Source organism: Egretta garzetta, unplaced genomic scaffold, assembly GCF_000687185.1.
Source record: "Egretta garzetta isolate BGI_Z169 unplaced genomic scaffold, ASM68718v1 scaffold385, whole genome shotgun sequence".
In the NCBI taxonomy this organism is placed as follows: Eukaryota; Metazoa; Chordata; class Aves; order Pelecaniformes; family Ardeidae; genus Egretta; species Egretta garzetta.
Window position 1 is genome coordinate 260020 of NW_009259793.1, and position 15398 is coordinate 275417.

Here is a 15398-nt window from a genome sequence, read left to right on the forward strand (position 1 = left end):
TGGAACCCCCCCCCGGGGCCTAGGGCTCGTCCCTCAAAGCGCCTTTGCACCCATGCAAGGTTAGAAACTTGCACATTGTACCAAAAAACGGGGCTCTGGGTTGTCCCGGCTGCAGCGGCCTGTCAGGAACGCCAGGCATCCCGCCCAGTGCCGGACTGCCGTCTCCCTCCCGCCATAACTGGGGGCTTTTCTGTGCTGTGTCGACCGGCCCCTGGTGCTGGGCTCTGGCTGGTGGTTCCCTTGTCTCGGGGGTCAGCATGGCACAGGTCCTGCCCCCATCACTGACAGGGGAGTCCTGAGGTTGTGTCCTGCCAGCTCTCCCCAGGCAGGTACAGCTAAGACAGCCAGGAGTAAGAGGAGGCAGATTGGGGTACCAGGGCAAGGGGGGTAATTTGACAATTAGAACTTAAATCTATTTGCAGGTGCTCCTTTGTCTGATGTCTCCTAGCACAGAGCTCTCTTCCTTTCCCAAAAGGATGGAATAAAGATGCACAACTAAACTCCAGTTTATTAAAAATACTGACTTATTAATAGCCATCTGCAACCAGCTGAGGCCGTCCTCCAAACCCCTCCATAGGCTTGCTGTAATACAACAACCGCATAACACTACGCCCAGCACATGCGTGCACACCTATGCACATAGACTCTATGCTCTCTCCTCCTTCCAACACCTTTTTTTGCACTTGCACTCAGCCCCCTGAAGGACAGATCCTGGCACTGCCTGATGTGCTGCTGAGCACTGTAGACCACATGTGGGAGCAGGGGCTGCGTCTTTATGTGAGAAGAAAAGTTGTGTGCGTGGTGCTTAAGCTGAAAAGTTGCATGCAGAGTAGGAGGGCTTGGCCTGCCTGCTTCCCCACTCTGTTTACACATCTTTCTCCACATTTTTGAAAAGCGTATTTACAAGTTTGTTATTGCTCTAGTAAATCTGCAGGTGTTTGCTTTCAGGGTGTGAGCAGGTTGGCATGGAAAGGCAAAGCTTTCTTCAGTCCCTGGCCTGAGACAAATAACAAAATGGGTCATGGAGCAGTGCTTTCCCCCAGGGATGGATATCTGGCTTGCTCTCAGGTCGACCCTAGTCATTTTGCCGAGCATGAAGGGTGAGCACAACATGATACAGTGAAGTGTCTGCCTTCCCTAAAGGCCTTTGGCCTCACATGCTGATGGTGATGATGGTGATATGTGCATATGGTCTGGGGGTCAGAGGGAACCTTTCAAGGAGCACAGTTCATACTCATCGTCCTCATCCCGATCTCACTGCCCTGCCCTGTACTGCTGATAACTCCTCAGGATGAAAGCTGGCTCCATCTGTCTCTTCCATTTCACAGGGCTCAGTGCTAACTCTCCTGACATTCAGACCATCTTTGGTATGAGTCTCTCTGTTTTATCACAGCCTGAGGAGACACAGCCAAAGGCCCTCCTTAGAGTGGGGGGGGTTATTTTTACCTTTCCTCAGAGTCTCCTGGACTGCAAGTAAAGTGTCTGAACTATAAAAGGACAGTGTTGGCTATTGTCTTGGGACATCACGACTTACAGAGGTTCCTCCAGACCTGAAATGCAGGTCTGCATGTGGCGGTCACTCATGGGTGTCCACAGATGCTTTTTATAAATGTCCATGGGACTAAAACTGTCTCCTCCCCGGGATCCTCAGCTTTCCCAGAGGACGAGGAGGCAGGGCGTGAAGGCGCATGTAGAGGTATATAGCTATAGAGATACAGTGGTATATACTGTGCCTGTTCAAGTGCATCATTCCAACCTGCTTTGGTACAAATCAGCTCTGCTTTATCCTAAAGAGACAGAACAGGTCCCCAAAGGGAAGCATGGCTGGCTTGTAACCCCAAGGGTGCTTCAAAGGCTGGATTTCACAGCCTCCACATTTTTCTCTAGTTCTCTCCATCATTTTCTACTGCGCTCTTTCTGTCTGTCTCTTTGCAGGAGTCTCTTTGGTTTTAATTTACAGCGTCATTCCTGTCTGCACTGAAGCTGGGGGCTCAAATACAAGGCTTGTATTCTGCGTATAGGAGCGAGAATGCAGCCTCTTGGCTTGCCAGGGCAGGAATATCACAGCTAGCAGGGCCCCGAGCCTCTGCTATGGATTTCCTCTGCAAGTTCAGGCAGGTCCCCTGCCTCTCCTCTGCTTGGTTCCTCTCTGCAACAGCAGCCTCCTCTGCAGGAGCCAATGCCACAGTGGTGGCAAGGGCAAACGTGACCCTGGAGTGAGTGTGTAGCAAGCAGCATCCTTTCTCACCCTGTCACCACGGTTCTTTAACAGGTTAAAAAAACACAGGTAGTGCATTAAAGATACAAGATGCCCAGATTCTCCCTAATGGAAGCTGTAGCAATACCACAGACAGAAGCTAAAAATCTAGTCAGCTTATGTTGCTTTTTATGAGCATTTGAATCAAGCAGTGGGAATTGAAAGCAGCTGTTACTCAGTCACTGCACAGAAATGAGCAAGTGGCAGCTGAAGTCAACCACGTTGGAGTAAAACGCCTTCAATTTCTAGTCAAAGTCACGGAGTGAGAACATTGGAATAAGGAACAAATCAAAGAAAAGCATTTTCTGCTCCCAGGTGTTCTGCTGATGGGAGGGCTGATTTATCTGTCATGAATTATTCACCACTTCTAATGATGCTATGATAACTTTTGTGCAGGTAGGAAGAGGGAGAGAGCCACCAGCTTGCACTGCATCCCCCTCCCCCCCCGCCCCGGGCAGTTTCTGGCTGCGAACACACCATCTGCCTGGAGAGGAACTGTCCAGGGAGCCCTGCCCTGGCTGGGCTCCATCCCAGGCAGGAGACTATCTGCGCTCCAGTGACCCACCATCCTGTGCCATGAGGTGCGACCTGGCCCAGAAATACCAATTGCTTTCCTGTTTTCCTTCTCCCTTGCTGATTCATCGGGATTCAACTTCCTGGAAACCACCCTTCAAAACTAGACTTTTGGACCTGTCAATGATACAGAATGAAGAATGGTTTTAATATTTTCTCAGATGTTTTTGGTTTTTTAAAGGGCCTCTGCCCTTTTTTGGCTGGGACAGGCAGCGTGTTGATGAAAGAGAGATGCCCGCTGGTCTCTCCTGTGACAGGGACAGTAGCAGGGCCGAGCAGGTCCCTCTTTGCTCCATGGTGCAGTTCAGCCTGGACGTGGAGGGAATGTTCATGGGGCAGTATGTTGTAGGCTGGAAACCTCCCAAGAACAGGGGTCCTGTTTGACGCAACATGTCCCTCGTGCTTACTTTGCTCCGGGCCTACCTACCTCCATCAGCAAGACATGGCTAGACTGCAGCCCAGCTCCTGGCCCCACACTGAGGGTGGGGTGATGAACAAAGACCCTCACCCCCAAGTCTGAACTCCTCCCTCACATCTAGCGGTGATAAGGCTTGCCTTTTCCCCTCACTGTGGGATCATCCTGCCATCAACAACTGCTGTTGGAGACCGAAGGTTCTCCTCCATCTACCGCTTCAATGAGTATTTCAAAGCCAAAGCAGATACCATTTAAGAGAGTAAGGAACACAATTTAATGAGCTAAATGTCAAATGGAAAACCTGAAAAGAATAACTTAAAGTTTAAAACCAAGTTGCAGATGTCTCATTGTATACTGAGGCTTAGGCACAGACGTGTGAAGGCCACCTCTTCATGGTAGCTCATGCAAAGAATCTCTGCAGATGTGCGACATCCAGGGAGAAAAGGACATGGATGGAGGAATCTTGCTGTTTGTGGTGCTCAGGTGGGTTCAAACATTTCCAAGAGCCTGGGAGACAAGCATGAGAGGGCTTAACTCAATGAATCTTTGAGACAAGAATGCTCCTTCTCAGATGAATCCAAAATGTCAATAGCTACAATTCCACACCATTAAAAAAACAGTGTTTGATGCAAATACTTTTGTGCAGAATTATATCTCCCTGGCAGCATTTGCCACCTAGGATGCTGAACGTTCAAAGTTCAGACTTCTATCTGCCAACATTTTAACCTTCTGATGTTTAAAGGGATTTGTAGAGCGCAAAAAAGACGAGATTTTTAAAAAAATGTTTAATTTCTGTATTTAGCAGTATCTGAAGGGTTTTTTTTGTTGGGTGTTTTTTTTTTTTTTTTTGCCTGTTGCCTTTCACACAGCTGAGGGGAAAACTGTTTAAGTGAGTGAGTGAGATAATGAAGCCATAAGAAACTGGCAGGGGAGACTCGAGCCAGCTCTTAGTGATTTTGATTTTCTTTTAAATTGAATAGATTTCTGAGGGATAGTTCATCCTAAAAGAAACCCATTTCTCCGTTTTCCTCAGGCAGACTTAGAGGAACACAAAAAGCTTAACAAGCATCAATGGTACGTTTTCCCTATTCTTTCTAATGTTAATGGGAATGTTGATATTTCTTAACTATTAGCACAGTAGTATAGAAATTTCCTTGCTAAGTATTTCGTATTTTCTTAGCATCAAGTAATTAACTGCTGCAAGTTTTTAAATATTTATTTCCACCGGCTGTTGTTTAATGACCACCTGAGCTCCTGGGGTGTTAGAAAACGTACTGCCATAAACCACACCAACCTCTTTCTTTCCAAGCAGAGAATCAACGCAATTAACCAGACCATGACTGACAGTCACAGGGCTGATGCTGTTCTGATAAATGTTAAATGGCATGAGCTACAAGTGAGGTTTGTTGCCATGAATGCAGCTTTTTGTGCTTTCAGAGCTGGGATTATTCCCATGGCATTAGTCCACTGCAGGGTTGCTTGTAGGGTTTGGGTTTTGGTTCCTCTGCTCATGGCTGTTATATGCAGGATTTCCAATTGCAGAGTAAGCAGCAGGAGACCCTGATAAACTCACCTGAAGTTTCTTCTTTCAGCCAGACATGATGTGCTTGACAAAAGCTGAGGAGGAAATGAGAAATGAAAGCATGAGAGGTCAAAGCATGCTGTAAGCTGTGGTGGGGCAGGCAGGGAGGCAGTGAGGGGTACCCCCAGCCCAGGGCACCCCAGGGACTAAGGGAATGTGCTCTGCCAGGACTGAGATTTCTCTTTCTGGTCCCACCTTTCACATGCGATTCCAAGCCTGGTTAGAGTGATAGCAAACCCCTCTTTGAGACAAGCTGGTACCACTATCCCCAGTTTTCTAAGGCCAAGGGAAATGGGTGCCCTCTTTTCCTCAATGCTCTCCAATTTTAGGGTTTCACACATTTAATCATCCCCTATGCCAGGTTTTCACCCTCTTGGAGCCATGAGTGGGCTGGATCTCCAAATGTTCCCAACTAGCCTCAGCTGTGAAAGATGCTGGCTTTGTTTATTTTTTGATAGCTTACAGAAAAACTAATGCCAAAACTGGGGACAAACCAGTCCTGAAACCCTTGGAAACGTGCTGTCTGCAGCTGCTTTTACTGGAAATCACTGGCATAACCACCTTGTTCCCACCCCAGCTGACATGTCTCACAGCTCTCCTCAGAGAGAAGTTTTGGAGGGTCATCCACACCTCCCTCTCAGCGACCACCAATGTTCTCACAGAGGACACATTTTACACCCTAAGACAAGATGACCATGTCTGAGACAGCCCCAGTGGGCATCTCTTGCTCCTACCTTCATAGTTGATACATCCATTGGCATCTTCTTGCCCTGCCATGAGCTGCTCCACCTCGCTTTCCGTCATCTTCTCCCCTGGAGGAGGAGGATGGAGAGGTGAGGGAAAGGGTTCTTAGCCCACCAGAACCCTCCTGTCCTTCCTCCAGAGAGCCAAAACCACCAGAGGAAGGAGAAGGGGATTAAAAAGGAGCTGTGCACCTCTACAGACTGGGGAATGCTGGTGGGAGATTGTGGAGAGAGGACCAAGCTGCAATGGTTGTCTGGTGGTTGAGTATTTTATGAACTCTCCATCTCACCTGGATCATGCATGAAGCTGTGGCATAAGATGGAGAAGGCCACATATTCAGGAGCCATTCACTCCTACAAAAGCCTACAAGCAGCAGAATAAAAAGGGTCTCTCCAACGTGTGAGACCAGCAAACTAACCCAAGCCATTTGCCCAGAAAGAGCTTAGGGGTGGCTTTGTGTCCTGCTCCCCTCCCCAGGGCCAGCCCGTACCCAGAGTGACCAGTACATGGCGCAGCTCAGCCCCCATCACCATGCCGTTGCCCTCCTTGTCGAAGACACGCAGCCCTTCCACAAAATCCTCGTAGGTGCCCTGCTCCTTGTTCCGGGTGAAGTGCTGCAGGATGGGGAGGAAGGTCTCAAAGTCCAGCATCTTTGTGTTCATTTCTGGAAGGGGAGGAAGGAGATGGGGGGTCAGAGATTAACTTCATTAGGCTGAAGTCAGCCTCTGAGGACCTCCGGCTTAATCTTCCCAGTCTCATTTCCATCTGAGTACAGGGAAGAAACCCCACAAAGTGATGGGACTATTAGTATACTATACTTGAGGTGGAAAGATGCACATATGGAGTAAAGTATTAACATCTGGGGACTGCACACAGACTGCTGATATCAGCCAAAAATTAGAACCAGTAGGTAGGTCCTCTGCCACCAAGGCAATGCAGCTGCGCTAGGACCGGTCAGGTTACACCAGTTTGCACCAGCTCAAGATATGGTCTGCTAAGCATCAGTTGCCACCATCCCCAGCTGAGGACAGCCTATCCCTTATGTCAGCCATGTAAAGGGAGGGAGGGGGAGTGAAAGAATTTTGCAGGAATGAAGCCTCTCTGCATTATTTCCTTCCCAATTCCTTCATCTTGCAGGACTGTTCCTACAGGGAATGTAATCCTTGATTTGCTGCCATGGAGCACAGGGATTACTTGTCCCACCCTGTCCCTGCTGCCCCAGTTTGCTGTCACCTTCTGGTTTGGTCTTGCCCAGCACCTTCAGGACCTCTGCGTTGGTGGGGTTGTGACCGAGCGCCCGTAGGACATCCCCACACTGTGCGTAAGTGATCTGCATGGCTCCTGTGGGTGTCCGGTCAAACAGGCCGAAGGCTTCTTTGAACTCTGCAGAGAAGAAGAGCTTCGATGTCCTCTGCCATGCTGGTCCCATTTCCCACCCCACGGGGAGCGAGTCCTGCCTGGCAGGCAAGGAAGGAATGGACACGTGTGGCAGGTGCCCTCTGCACCCATTGCTGCTGCCCAGGGCAGGCAGCCCTGCACTAGCTTGCGCAATGAGCCACCGAAGCTTGCCAGACTCCGTCAGTGAGTCGCTCAGCTTCTCGAGCAGGTTTTGCCACCCATGCGGAGCTGGTTGGGTGAATCTTGCTGGAATTCCTGCACCACCTTGCGCTGGCAGCACTGGCAGCAGGTGCAGGCTGCTGTTTCTGCTGCAGAACAACCCCTTTCACAGAATCACAGAATGTCAAGGGTTGGAAGGGACCTCGGGAGATCATCTAGTCCAACCCTCCTGCTAAAGCAGGTTCACCTAGAGCATGTTGCACAGGACATCGTCCAGGCGGGCTTTGAATATCTCCAGAGAAGGAGACTCCACAGCCCCCCTGGGCAGCCTGTTCCAGTGCTCTGTCACCCTCAAAGTAAAGAATTTTTTCCTCATATTCAATTGAAACCTCTTATGTTTCAGTTTGTGCCCATTGCCCCTTGTCCTGTCGCTGGGCACCACTGCAAAGAGTCTGGCTCCATCCTCATGAAATCCACCCTTAAGATACTTGTATGTGTTGATGCTCTTCCCCTTTTCAGCTCAGGCCTCCTGAGGACCCCATGACTGTTCCACTGCACTCCCAGGACACCTGCAACACCCTGTCCACTCTGCTGGCACCCCCCAGGCAGGCAGACACAACACAGCATTGCTGTGGAAGGGTGGCACTGGGGATGGGTGACCATGTCCACCCCAGCCTTGCAGACCACGTGTCAAGCCAACCCTGCTTAGAAGGACATGGGAGATTGATTTTCAAGCCCGTGTCCATAAACTATCATGCCATTAAGCATTACATTTTATCTGGAGGAAGGAGGCCTAAATTAGGAACAATTAAGGATCTTTTTCCTTCGGTGTATGATGCTTTTCAGCTTCCTGACCTGCTGCTGGATTCTCTCTTTAATTCCAATGTTGGCTACAAGGACAAGCATACTCCTGCGGCTGCTCAGAGCCTGGTCTTTGCCTCGTTTCAACCCAGAAGATCTTCTCCACTACAACAGGCTCCTCACTGGTGTTGAGCTGCAAAATGTGGGAAAGCAGTCCCCCAGGAGCCCCCCCCCCCAAGTCCTTACCCTCCTCCTCTGCAGGCAAGCCAAGGACCCCGAGGCTGGTGGGTGGCACCTGCCTCTCCACCTGCTCCATGCAGGCAGCGAGATGGTGGTTTTCCTGCAGCAGATGCTCCACACACTTCTGGATTTCATCCTGCTGCCTCCAGGCCAGTGAGTCCACCTGAGCAGTTGACTGGCCCAAGTGGGTAATCAGCCTTTCCAGCCTGTTCATGTGAATGCTCAGAGCTGTGAGTTTCTTGCCCATGGTGCTAATGAATTCCAAGTTCTGGTCCATCTTCTTCATAATGTCCAGCAATAGCTCGCTCAAAGCAGAGCTGCTGCTCTTCCTGCTGTTGGGTGGGATGAGACAATCACAGTCTCCATGTGGAGATGTCATGGTCTGGTAGGTATTGCCTTGGGTTTGGTGGGAATCCTTGCCAGGGCTCTGGGTTTGCTCCATTTTCTACTTGGCATTTTTATATCTTCTGCTGATCCTCACTATCCCCTGCAGCTGTCCCCATGGCATTTTTATATCTTCTGCTGATCCTCACTATCCCCTGCAGCTGTCCCCACAACATCCATGCTGTGTCCCTGTAGTCCTGTCCACGTTTCCCCCCAGCACCCCAGAGCGCTGCTGTTATCCCACTTGACCTCACAATGGCTCCATCTCTGCAGGTGAGTTCCCTCCGTCTGGCTCCAGGGGGGACCCAGGGAGGGACATCACCACCTGCAAGTCCCTGGGTCAAGAGGCACTGCTACGAGGGCACTCAATGATGTCCACTCCCGACTACCTGGAGCCACAGGAGCACGTCACATGCTCTGGGATGTCACTGCAGAATAATCCAAATGCGGGTCCAGAGGAGGGCCACAAAAATGATCCGGGGGCTGGAGCACCTCTCCTATGAGGACAGGCTGAGGGAGTTGGGCTTGTTCAGCCTGGAGAAGAGCAGGCTGCGGGGAGACCTGATTACGGCCTTTCAGTACATAAAGGGGGCCTACAGGAAAGACGGGGAAAATCTTTTTAGTAGGGCCAGCTGTGACAAGACAAGGGGTAATGGTTTCAAACTAAACCAGGGTAGGTTTAGACTGGATATAAGGAAGAAATTCTTTACAATGAGGGTGGTGAAACCCTGGAACAGGTTGCCCAGAGAGGTGGTGGAGGCCCCATCCCTGGAAGCATTCAAGGCCAGGTTGGACGGGGCTGTGAGCAACCTGATCTAGTTAGCGGTGTCCCTGCTCACTGCAGGGGGGTTGGACTAGATGACCTCTAGGGGTCCCTTCCAACCCAAAACATTCTGTGATTCTATGATTCTATGATCTTTACATTTTAACTTGCTCACATTTCCACCGGCTCTCTTTTCTCCTTTCACAAGCTGGTTTGGGGGCCTGCAGGATACCGCATTTCGTCCTTCCAGTATTCCCACCAGGATCTGCACTCAGATCTTATCCCTTCCCTAGTCCACATAGAGGCATTAAAACTGCCCATGGAGAGATGAGAAATCCCAATCCCAGTTCAGCCCCTTGGCATGGGGCTGTCCCTGCATCACCAGAGGCTGCTCCTCCCATGCGAATCCCAGACTTTGAACCAGGCTGCATCTCTCACCATGAATGGAAAAATCTTTTCCCTGCCAGGCTCTGAAGCTGGGATTAGCCTCTTCAACTGGGGCACCCTCAGTGCAGAGCAAGGAGCCAGGATCCATTCAATGCTCTCAACAGCCCGGCATTGCAGTCTCAGCTAAATCCCTGCGCTGGCTCCTACTCCCTTCCAGCATTGCTTCCGTCTCCATCTCTTCTCCTGCCTCCTCCCTTTTCACCAGCGCTCTTCTCCATTTCCTTATCAGTCCGATGCTGGTCGGGGACATGACTTCCCGATTTCATATATCCCTTCTACCTGCTAGGGAACCTCATGAGCCCATCCTGGAGGATGAACAGCATGTTGGGGGGAATGGGGTACCCAGATCCTCCTGGGCTTCCCCCCAGGAGGGGATTTGATGTGTGGGGCCTTGGCTGTCATGTCTGCTGTGAAAAACTACCTGGAGGAAGGTCTCACCATTTCTAATGCCATCTCTGGGAGGAGGTGAATCTGCACTTACCTTCGATCTGCTCTGCAGTGAACTCAATCTGTTGGGAGAAGAGAACAGAGCTGGGCATGAGGGCTGTGTTACTGCCAGGGCTAACAAAGGGGTTCTCCCCTGTGTTTGAACATCTCCCTCCCCAGGCTCCACAGCCTGCTTGGTGGGGGGCCCTGTATCCATGCCGTGTCCAGCCGTGCCATGCCTTGAGCGCGCTCCTGCCCTCGCTGTGGAGCCGAGATCCCCCTGAAAAGCGCATCTGGCAGCAGTGCAGTGGGCAAGGGGTGGGCAGGCAGCAGGGATGCTCGGACCACAGTGAGGACTGTTTTGGATGGAAAGGATGTTATTTCAAGGCTTCATCCCTAGTTCAAGTGATTAAACAGCCTCCGTGCTGAGCCTGCTATTAACAACTCTCCTGCCACATCTCTGGCTTAAAAATGTAACAGTATCCCTGGGAATCATGGAAAAAGTGAGCTCCCATTGTAGCAACTTGGATAAAAGATGCTCTCATGTGGAGGAGACAACACAGGCGGCAAAATACTTTAGGTTGGAGACAGTGGGTGGCAGAAAAGCTTTTTAATGCTGCTGGGGCCCTAACATGGTATCTCAGCCAGGAGCTGTGGGGCATTTGACTCCACAGCCAGAGCTCTGGGCAGCAGTGTGCCTTGGGTGAGTGCTGTGCAGGGCTGAACGGGGGAAGATTGAAACATCCCCCCAGTGAGGAGTGCATCACTCCCAGCCTGCTGCATCAATGCAATCTGATAATTTACCCCTTCCAGCCCTGGCTCTCAGCCTGGCAAATGCCTTTTGTGTGGCGCATTGCATCGCCTGTGCCTGGCAGATGACCGGCACAAAGAAAGACAGTGACTTCATTCCTCACTCACCTTCACACTCTTGGGATCAAAGGCAGGCTCTCTGGGTGGCTCCAGGGCTGGGGCTGGTTTTGCTGCTTCCTTCTTTGGGTCAGGTTTCTTGAGCGGCATCACGCTGAGTCTTTCCAAAGGTGCAGGGATGAGTCCTGTTGCCCTGCAAAGCAACCGAACAGAGGAATGAATGGGAAAGTCTGCTCCTTCCCTTATATAAGGAGCCCTGTCCTCACCCCAGAGGGGCAGGCCAGCTGCTGGAGCAACTGCTACTTACTATAAAAGGAAGAAAACTCAAATGAGAAGGGCCCCAACTTGACAATTGCCCATTGTCATCAGCTCCCGGTGCAGCAAAGCCACCAGCCGCCCCCCAGCCACAAAAGGGGGGACATCTCCCCCTCCAGCACCTGCACCGGGTGGGCTGCATGGGGGCTGCTTGCAAAACGATCACTGAAAACCTAAACGCGAATGGCCCTGGGTGCCTGGCAAGAAAATAGCAACACGATGGCTGATAAACCTGATGCGATACCCACGGGAAAAGCATGTCTGTTTTTAGGCAGGCCTGCAAGGGTGGATGCTGCAGAGCCTTTTTTAAGACCAGGGTTTATGAAGTGCTGCTTCAAAGGAGCTCAGTTCTCTCTGCACATTACCCCTGGCCTCGTGCTCAGGGTCTCGTTTGCCTCAATCTCTCCCCAGGGCTGAGCTTGTGCCCTGGAAAAGACCACGCTGCAGGCAAGAAGCCATGCTCACCTCTGTCTGAATGGCTATCAAGGCTAATGCAAACGATGGCTAAGGCCAGGCATTTAATTCATCAGCTCAGGATCTTTCACAGCCATGCACCACTCGTCCCATGCATCCCCAAAACCTGTGGGGCACAGCAGGCAACAGAGTCTGCTTTCAGCTCCTCACCAGGCACTGAGCAGGCTCCAGTGGGAGATGCTCCTGCTCTCACCCTCCTCTCACAACTATCTGAAGACCCGCAGGTGAGGCAGAAGAAGTCATTGAGGTTCAGCATCCCAGAAAATGGGGCTCAAGGGTTAGGCTGAGACATCCTAAACCATCAGCTTAAATATAGCCAGATTGCAACAGAGCATGGGAGAAGGAAAACCCATCCCCAGAGCTGGTATTCTGGTAACAGAAATAAATGGGCAAAAATTAATTACAACAGATGAGAGCATCTTCTCTGCTGTGGAGATGCTGCCCGGCCTCTTTTCTCTGGCCAGTGCTTGCTTAAATTGGTCTGCAGGGATGGTTGCAAGCCACTGGGTGGAACAGGATCCTGCAAGATGCTGTTAGTCCTGCTGCAAGAGCTACAAGATCCTGGTGCTGGCCGGAGTCTGAGCCATTATATTTGTACATATATATGTACACACATTATATATGTATGTATTTAAGTTTTATTTAAACATAGGTATAGAAAATGCAGTTATATTTGTATTTTCAGGTGGTTAAGTCAGGCTGGTTCTGGTCACGTTGTATCACAGCAGCTCAGGCTTGGCATGACCCAGTAGGTCTAATCCTGCTGTTTTGGAGCTGTTGCAGTGCTAGGAATAATGGGAATAGGCTGGCTCAGCCCTGTGCCCAGAGCCCACCCCAGCCTCTTCCCTGCTGAAATGCTGCTCAAGCTGGAGGCTGAGCCGTCACCAGCCAGGTTACAGGGGTCTTTCAGGAGGAGGCAGCAGCCGCAAACTGCTGGGAAATTTTCTGTCAGCCATCATCTCATGATTGCTAACATGGATCTCGGGAGGCGAGGGGCCTAGATGATGGGGCTGGGTGGGTGTGTTTGCAATGATTGCTTTCCAGATCTTTCTATAATATAGCAAGTAATTTAGCAAAAAAAAAAAATGAACAACCCAAGATGTTTTGCTAACTGCAAACTCAGAGCCTGGATCAGATTTTGCCTGCAGTGAGAATAAAATTGCTCCTGAGTGTTGCTGCCTCCCCCTCAGCCAGCATCCATCCACCCATGCATTCATCTGACTCGAAAATAACCTCACCTTAACTCCGTCCTCACTCCCCGGCAGCTTCTGGGTCAGAAATCTACCCAGAAGAGCCTTCAGAAAACATTAGTCCTGCAATTCAACTGCTTATCCCTTCTCCTGTCCTACATGCCCATACAACGTCCTGATGAACAAATGCAGGAGCTACAATGCTGCTCGGCAGAGCGATGCTGCTGGGCTGGCGTTGGCACCCACACAATGGACTGGGGCGGTGGCTAAATTGTGCCAGGGAGACAGGCAGCTGCCCAAGATGCCCCTAATCCCTCCTTGATTTATACCTGATTGCTGTGGCAGGGAAAGCAACAGGGAGGCTTGTTCTCCTGTCTGATTTAATCAGAGGGAGCAGCAGCACCTCATGAGTGCTGTCATTTGGATTTGCTTTGCTTTCTCAGCTGGTTGATATGCCTTCCCTTGCTGCAGGAGCCAAGCAAAAGTCTGAGCGTCCTCCAAGCAGCTACGGGAGCTCATGGTTGGGAGCAGGATGGGCTGCCCTGCCAGGAAAATGCTGAGGAAGGCTCTAGGGGCTCTACCCTGTGCAGGATTTTGCCCTTTGGAGGCAGCAATAAGTTGCACCCAGCCACAGATTACATGGGCTAGGAGTGAGGACCTGGGTTGGGAGATTGCTGTTCCCAGGGTTTGGCACAGGGCTTTTGAATTTCAGCCTCATCCCACTAATGACAACCTGGCCAGGGAACAAGGACTCCCTGCTCTGTGCCCCCATTTCCCCAGGGGGACATCCGGGCTGCTGCAGGGACACAAGGTCTTTGAGCTGGCAGATTCAAGCCAGGCATCGGCATGATCCCAAAACACAGGAGACAGCCCCAGGGCCTCCCTGTGGGGATGCAGGTGACAAGGGATCACTCTGATGGGGACGGTTTCAGCTGCGGTGGGACCAGCTCTGACCCACCAGCCCGGCCTGTTTGGTTTATCTCATTCATGGGCTGCATGAGGCACCACTGAAAGTGGAAACTCCCTGCTGTCAGGACTGTCCATCTGTCCTGCCTGCTCCCCTCTGCAGAAGGCTAAATGCATCTATGCAGTGAAGTCTTTTTGCAAAGCAAATGCACAAAGGCAATGAGGTGCTTGTCCTAGCGGGGAGGAGGACTGATCCCGGCACATCTCCCCAAAACACACCGCAACCCCAAGAGAAGGAAGAGGGTTAAACTGGCGTCTGCTTGAAAGACATCCCATCCTGGGAGCATCAGTGCCAAGCTGACGCTCACATGCTTGCATCCTCTGCCTCCCTACCTCCAGCCACCTCGCTGGGATTTTTCCTCAAGGTCCTTTGGCTCCTCGGGACCAATCTGGGGCTGGAGGGGAACGAGCAGTGCAGGGGCAGTGGGGGGATGCTGTGACAGCTGAAAAATGAGCCACCAGGCAGTGAGAGAAGTTTCTGAAAAGAGAAGAGGAATCTGCCTTGAATGAAGAGGATTTTAGCACCTAGGGCTAAGCCAATAAACCTCTGCCATCCCCATCTGAATGGGAATTGTTTGCACACGCCCCAGGAGCTGCTTAAAGCAGGCGAGACGCAGAGATTGAATAGCAGCAAGCATGGTGGGGGGAGAAACCCCCCTGCCTGGTAAGCCTGTGAGCGGCTCCCTATAGCACTGCTGGGACAGTGCCCACCAGGACGGGGGACTCACCCTGAGCACCCAGGGACAGGCTGTGCCCCTGCTGCCACCTCACCTCGACGGGGACCGCACCACCAAAGGTGCTCCCAGAAGATGCTCTGTCCTGCAGCATGCACCAGCCCTCTCCATCACCTGCGGCCCCGGGCCAGGGCAATTCAGCTGTCCTCAGGTGAAGGCTTTGCTTTCTCCAGCTCACTGTCCCTGAGGTCCCCATCTGAGTGGCACGGTGGGACCATGGAGGCATCTGTCCCTGTGGGAGGCATCACGGCGGCTCTCCTCTGCTGCTGCCTCCTGAGCTCTGCGTGGGCTCTGGTAAGTCTGCGTAGCCCCACGGGCTCCTCCGGTCCCTCTCCTGCCTTTAAATATTGCTAGTTGTGCAGCCCACTCTGGCTGGGGACTGTGTGCCCCCCCGAGCTGCACGTTCCACTCTGCAGAGCTGCCAGGTAGGAGCCAGGTGGGAGAGGAGAGCCTTTCTGCTCCTGCTAAAAGCTTTCCAGCAGCCACGGAGACACTGTGATGGGATGGTTTTTCCATTTCTTGGATGCATCCAGGGCAGGGCTTGCTGCCTCAGAGGCATCGCGGGAACAGAAAGAGCGGGATGATTTATGGTTGGTGGAGGTGAGGCTGGAGGGATGCATTGAGGGCAGAACTAGGCGCAGCTAGTGCATCTCCCAAAGCCTC

The 15398-nt window shown here is 51.6% G+C and overlaps 2 protein-coding genes across 5 annotated transcripts in view; one reads left to right on the plus strand and one right to left on the minus strand.

The window, feature by feature from the left end:
- MYL4 (myosin light chain 4) overlaps positions 1–15398 on the minus strand; it is a 27078-nt gene that overhangs the window by 6802 nt on the left and 4878 nt on the right. For 2 of the 4 annotated variants that reach the window (XM_035895186.1, XM_009639652.2), the window contains exons 3-8: positions 11108–11249; positions 10245–10272; positions 6805–6954; positions 6062–6235; positions 5562–5639; positions 4819–4862 (exon numbers count right to left, since the gene is read on the minus strand). In XM_035895186.1, the coding sequence (XP_035751079.1) occupies positions 4834–4862; positions 5562–5639; positions 6062–6235; positions 6805–6954; positions 10245–10272; positions 11108–11206 (558 nt within the window). In that variant the 5' untranslated portion in view covers positions 11207–11249 and the 3' untranslated portion in view covers positions 4819–4833. Of the gene's footprint in view, positions 1–4818; positions 4863–5561; positions 5640–6061; positions 6236–6804; positions 6955–8175; positions 8678–10244; positions 10273–11107; positions 11250–14334; positions 14480–14772; positions 14871–15398 lie in introns of those variants that run through there. The other 2 variants (XM_035895185.1, XM_035895184.1) reach the window with 2 other exon arrangements.
- Positions 14788–15398, plus strand: part of LOC104127037 (parathyroid hormone/parathyroid hormone-related peptide receptor) — a 7684-nt gene continuing 7073 nt past the window's right edge. The window contains exon 1 of the mRNA XM_009639663.2: positions 14788–15029. Coding sequence (XP_009637958.2) covers positions 14811–15029 — 219 coding nt within the window. The 5' untranslated portion in view covers positions 14788–14810. The remainder of the gene's footprint in view (positions 15030–15398) is intronic.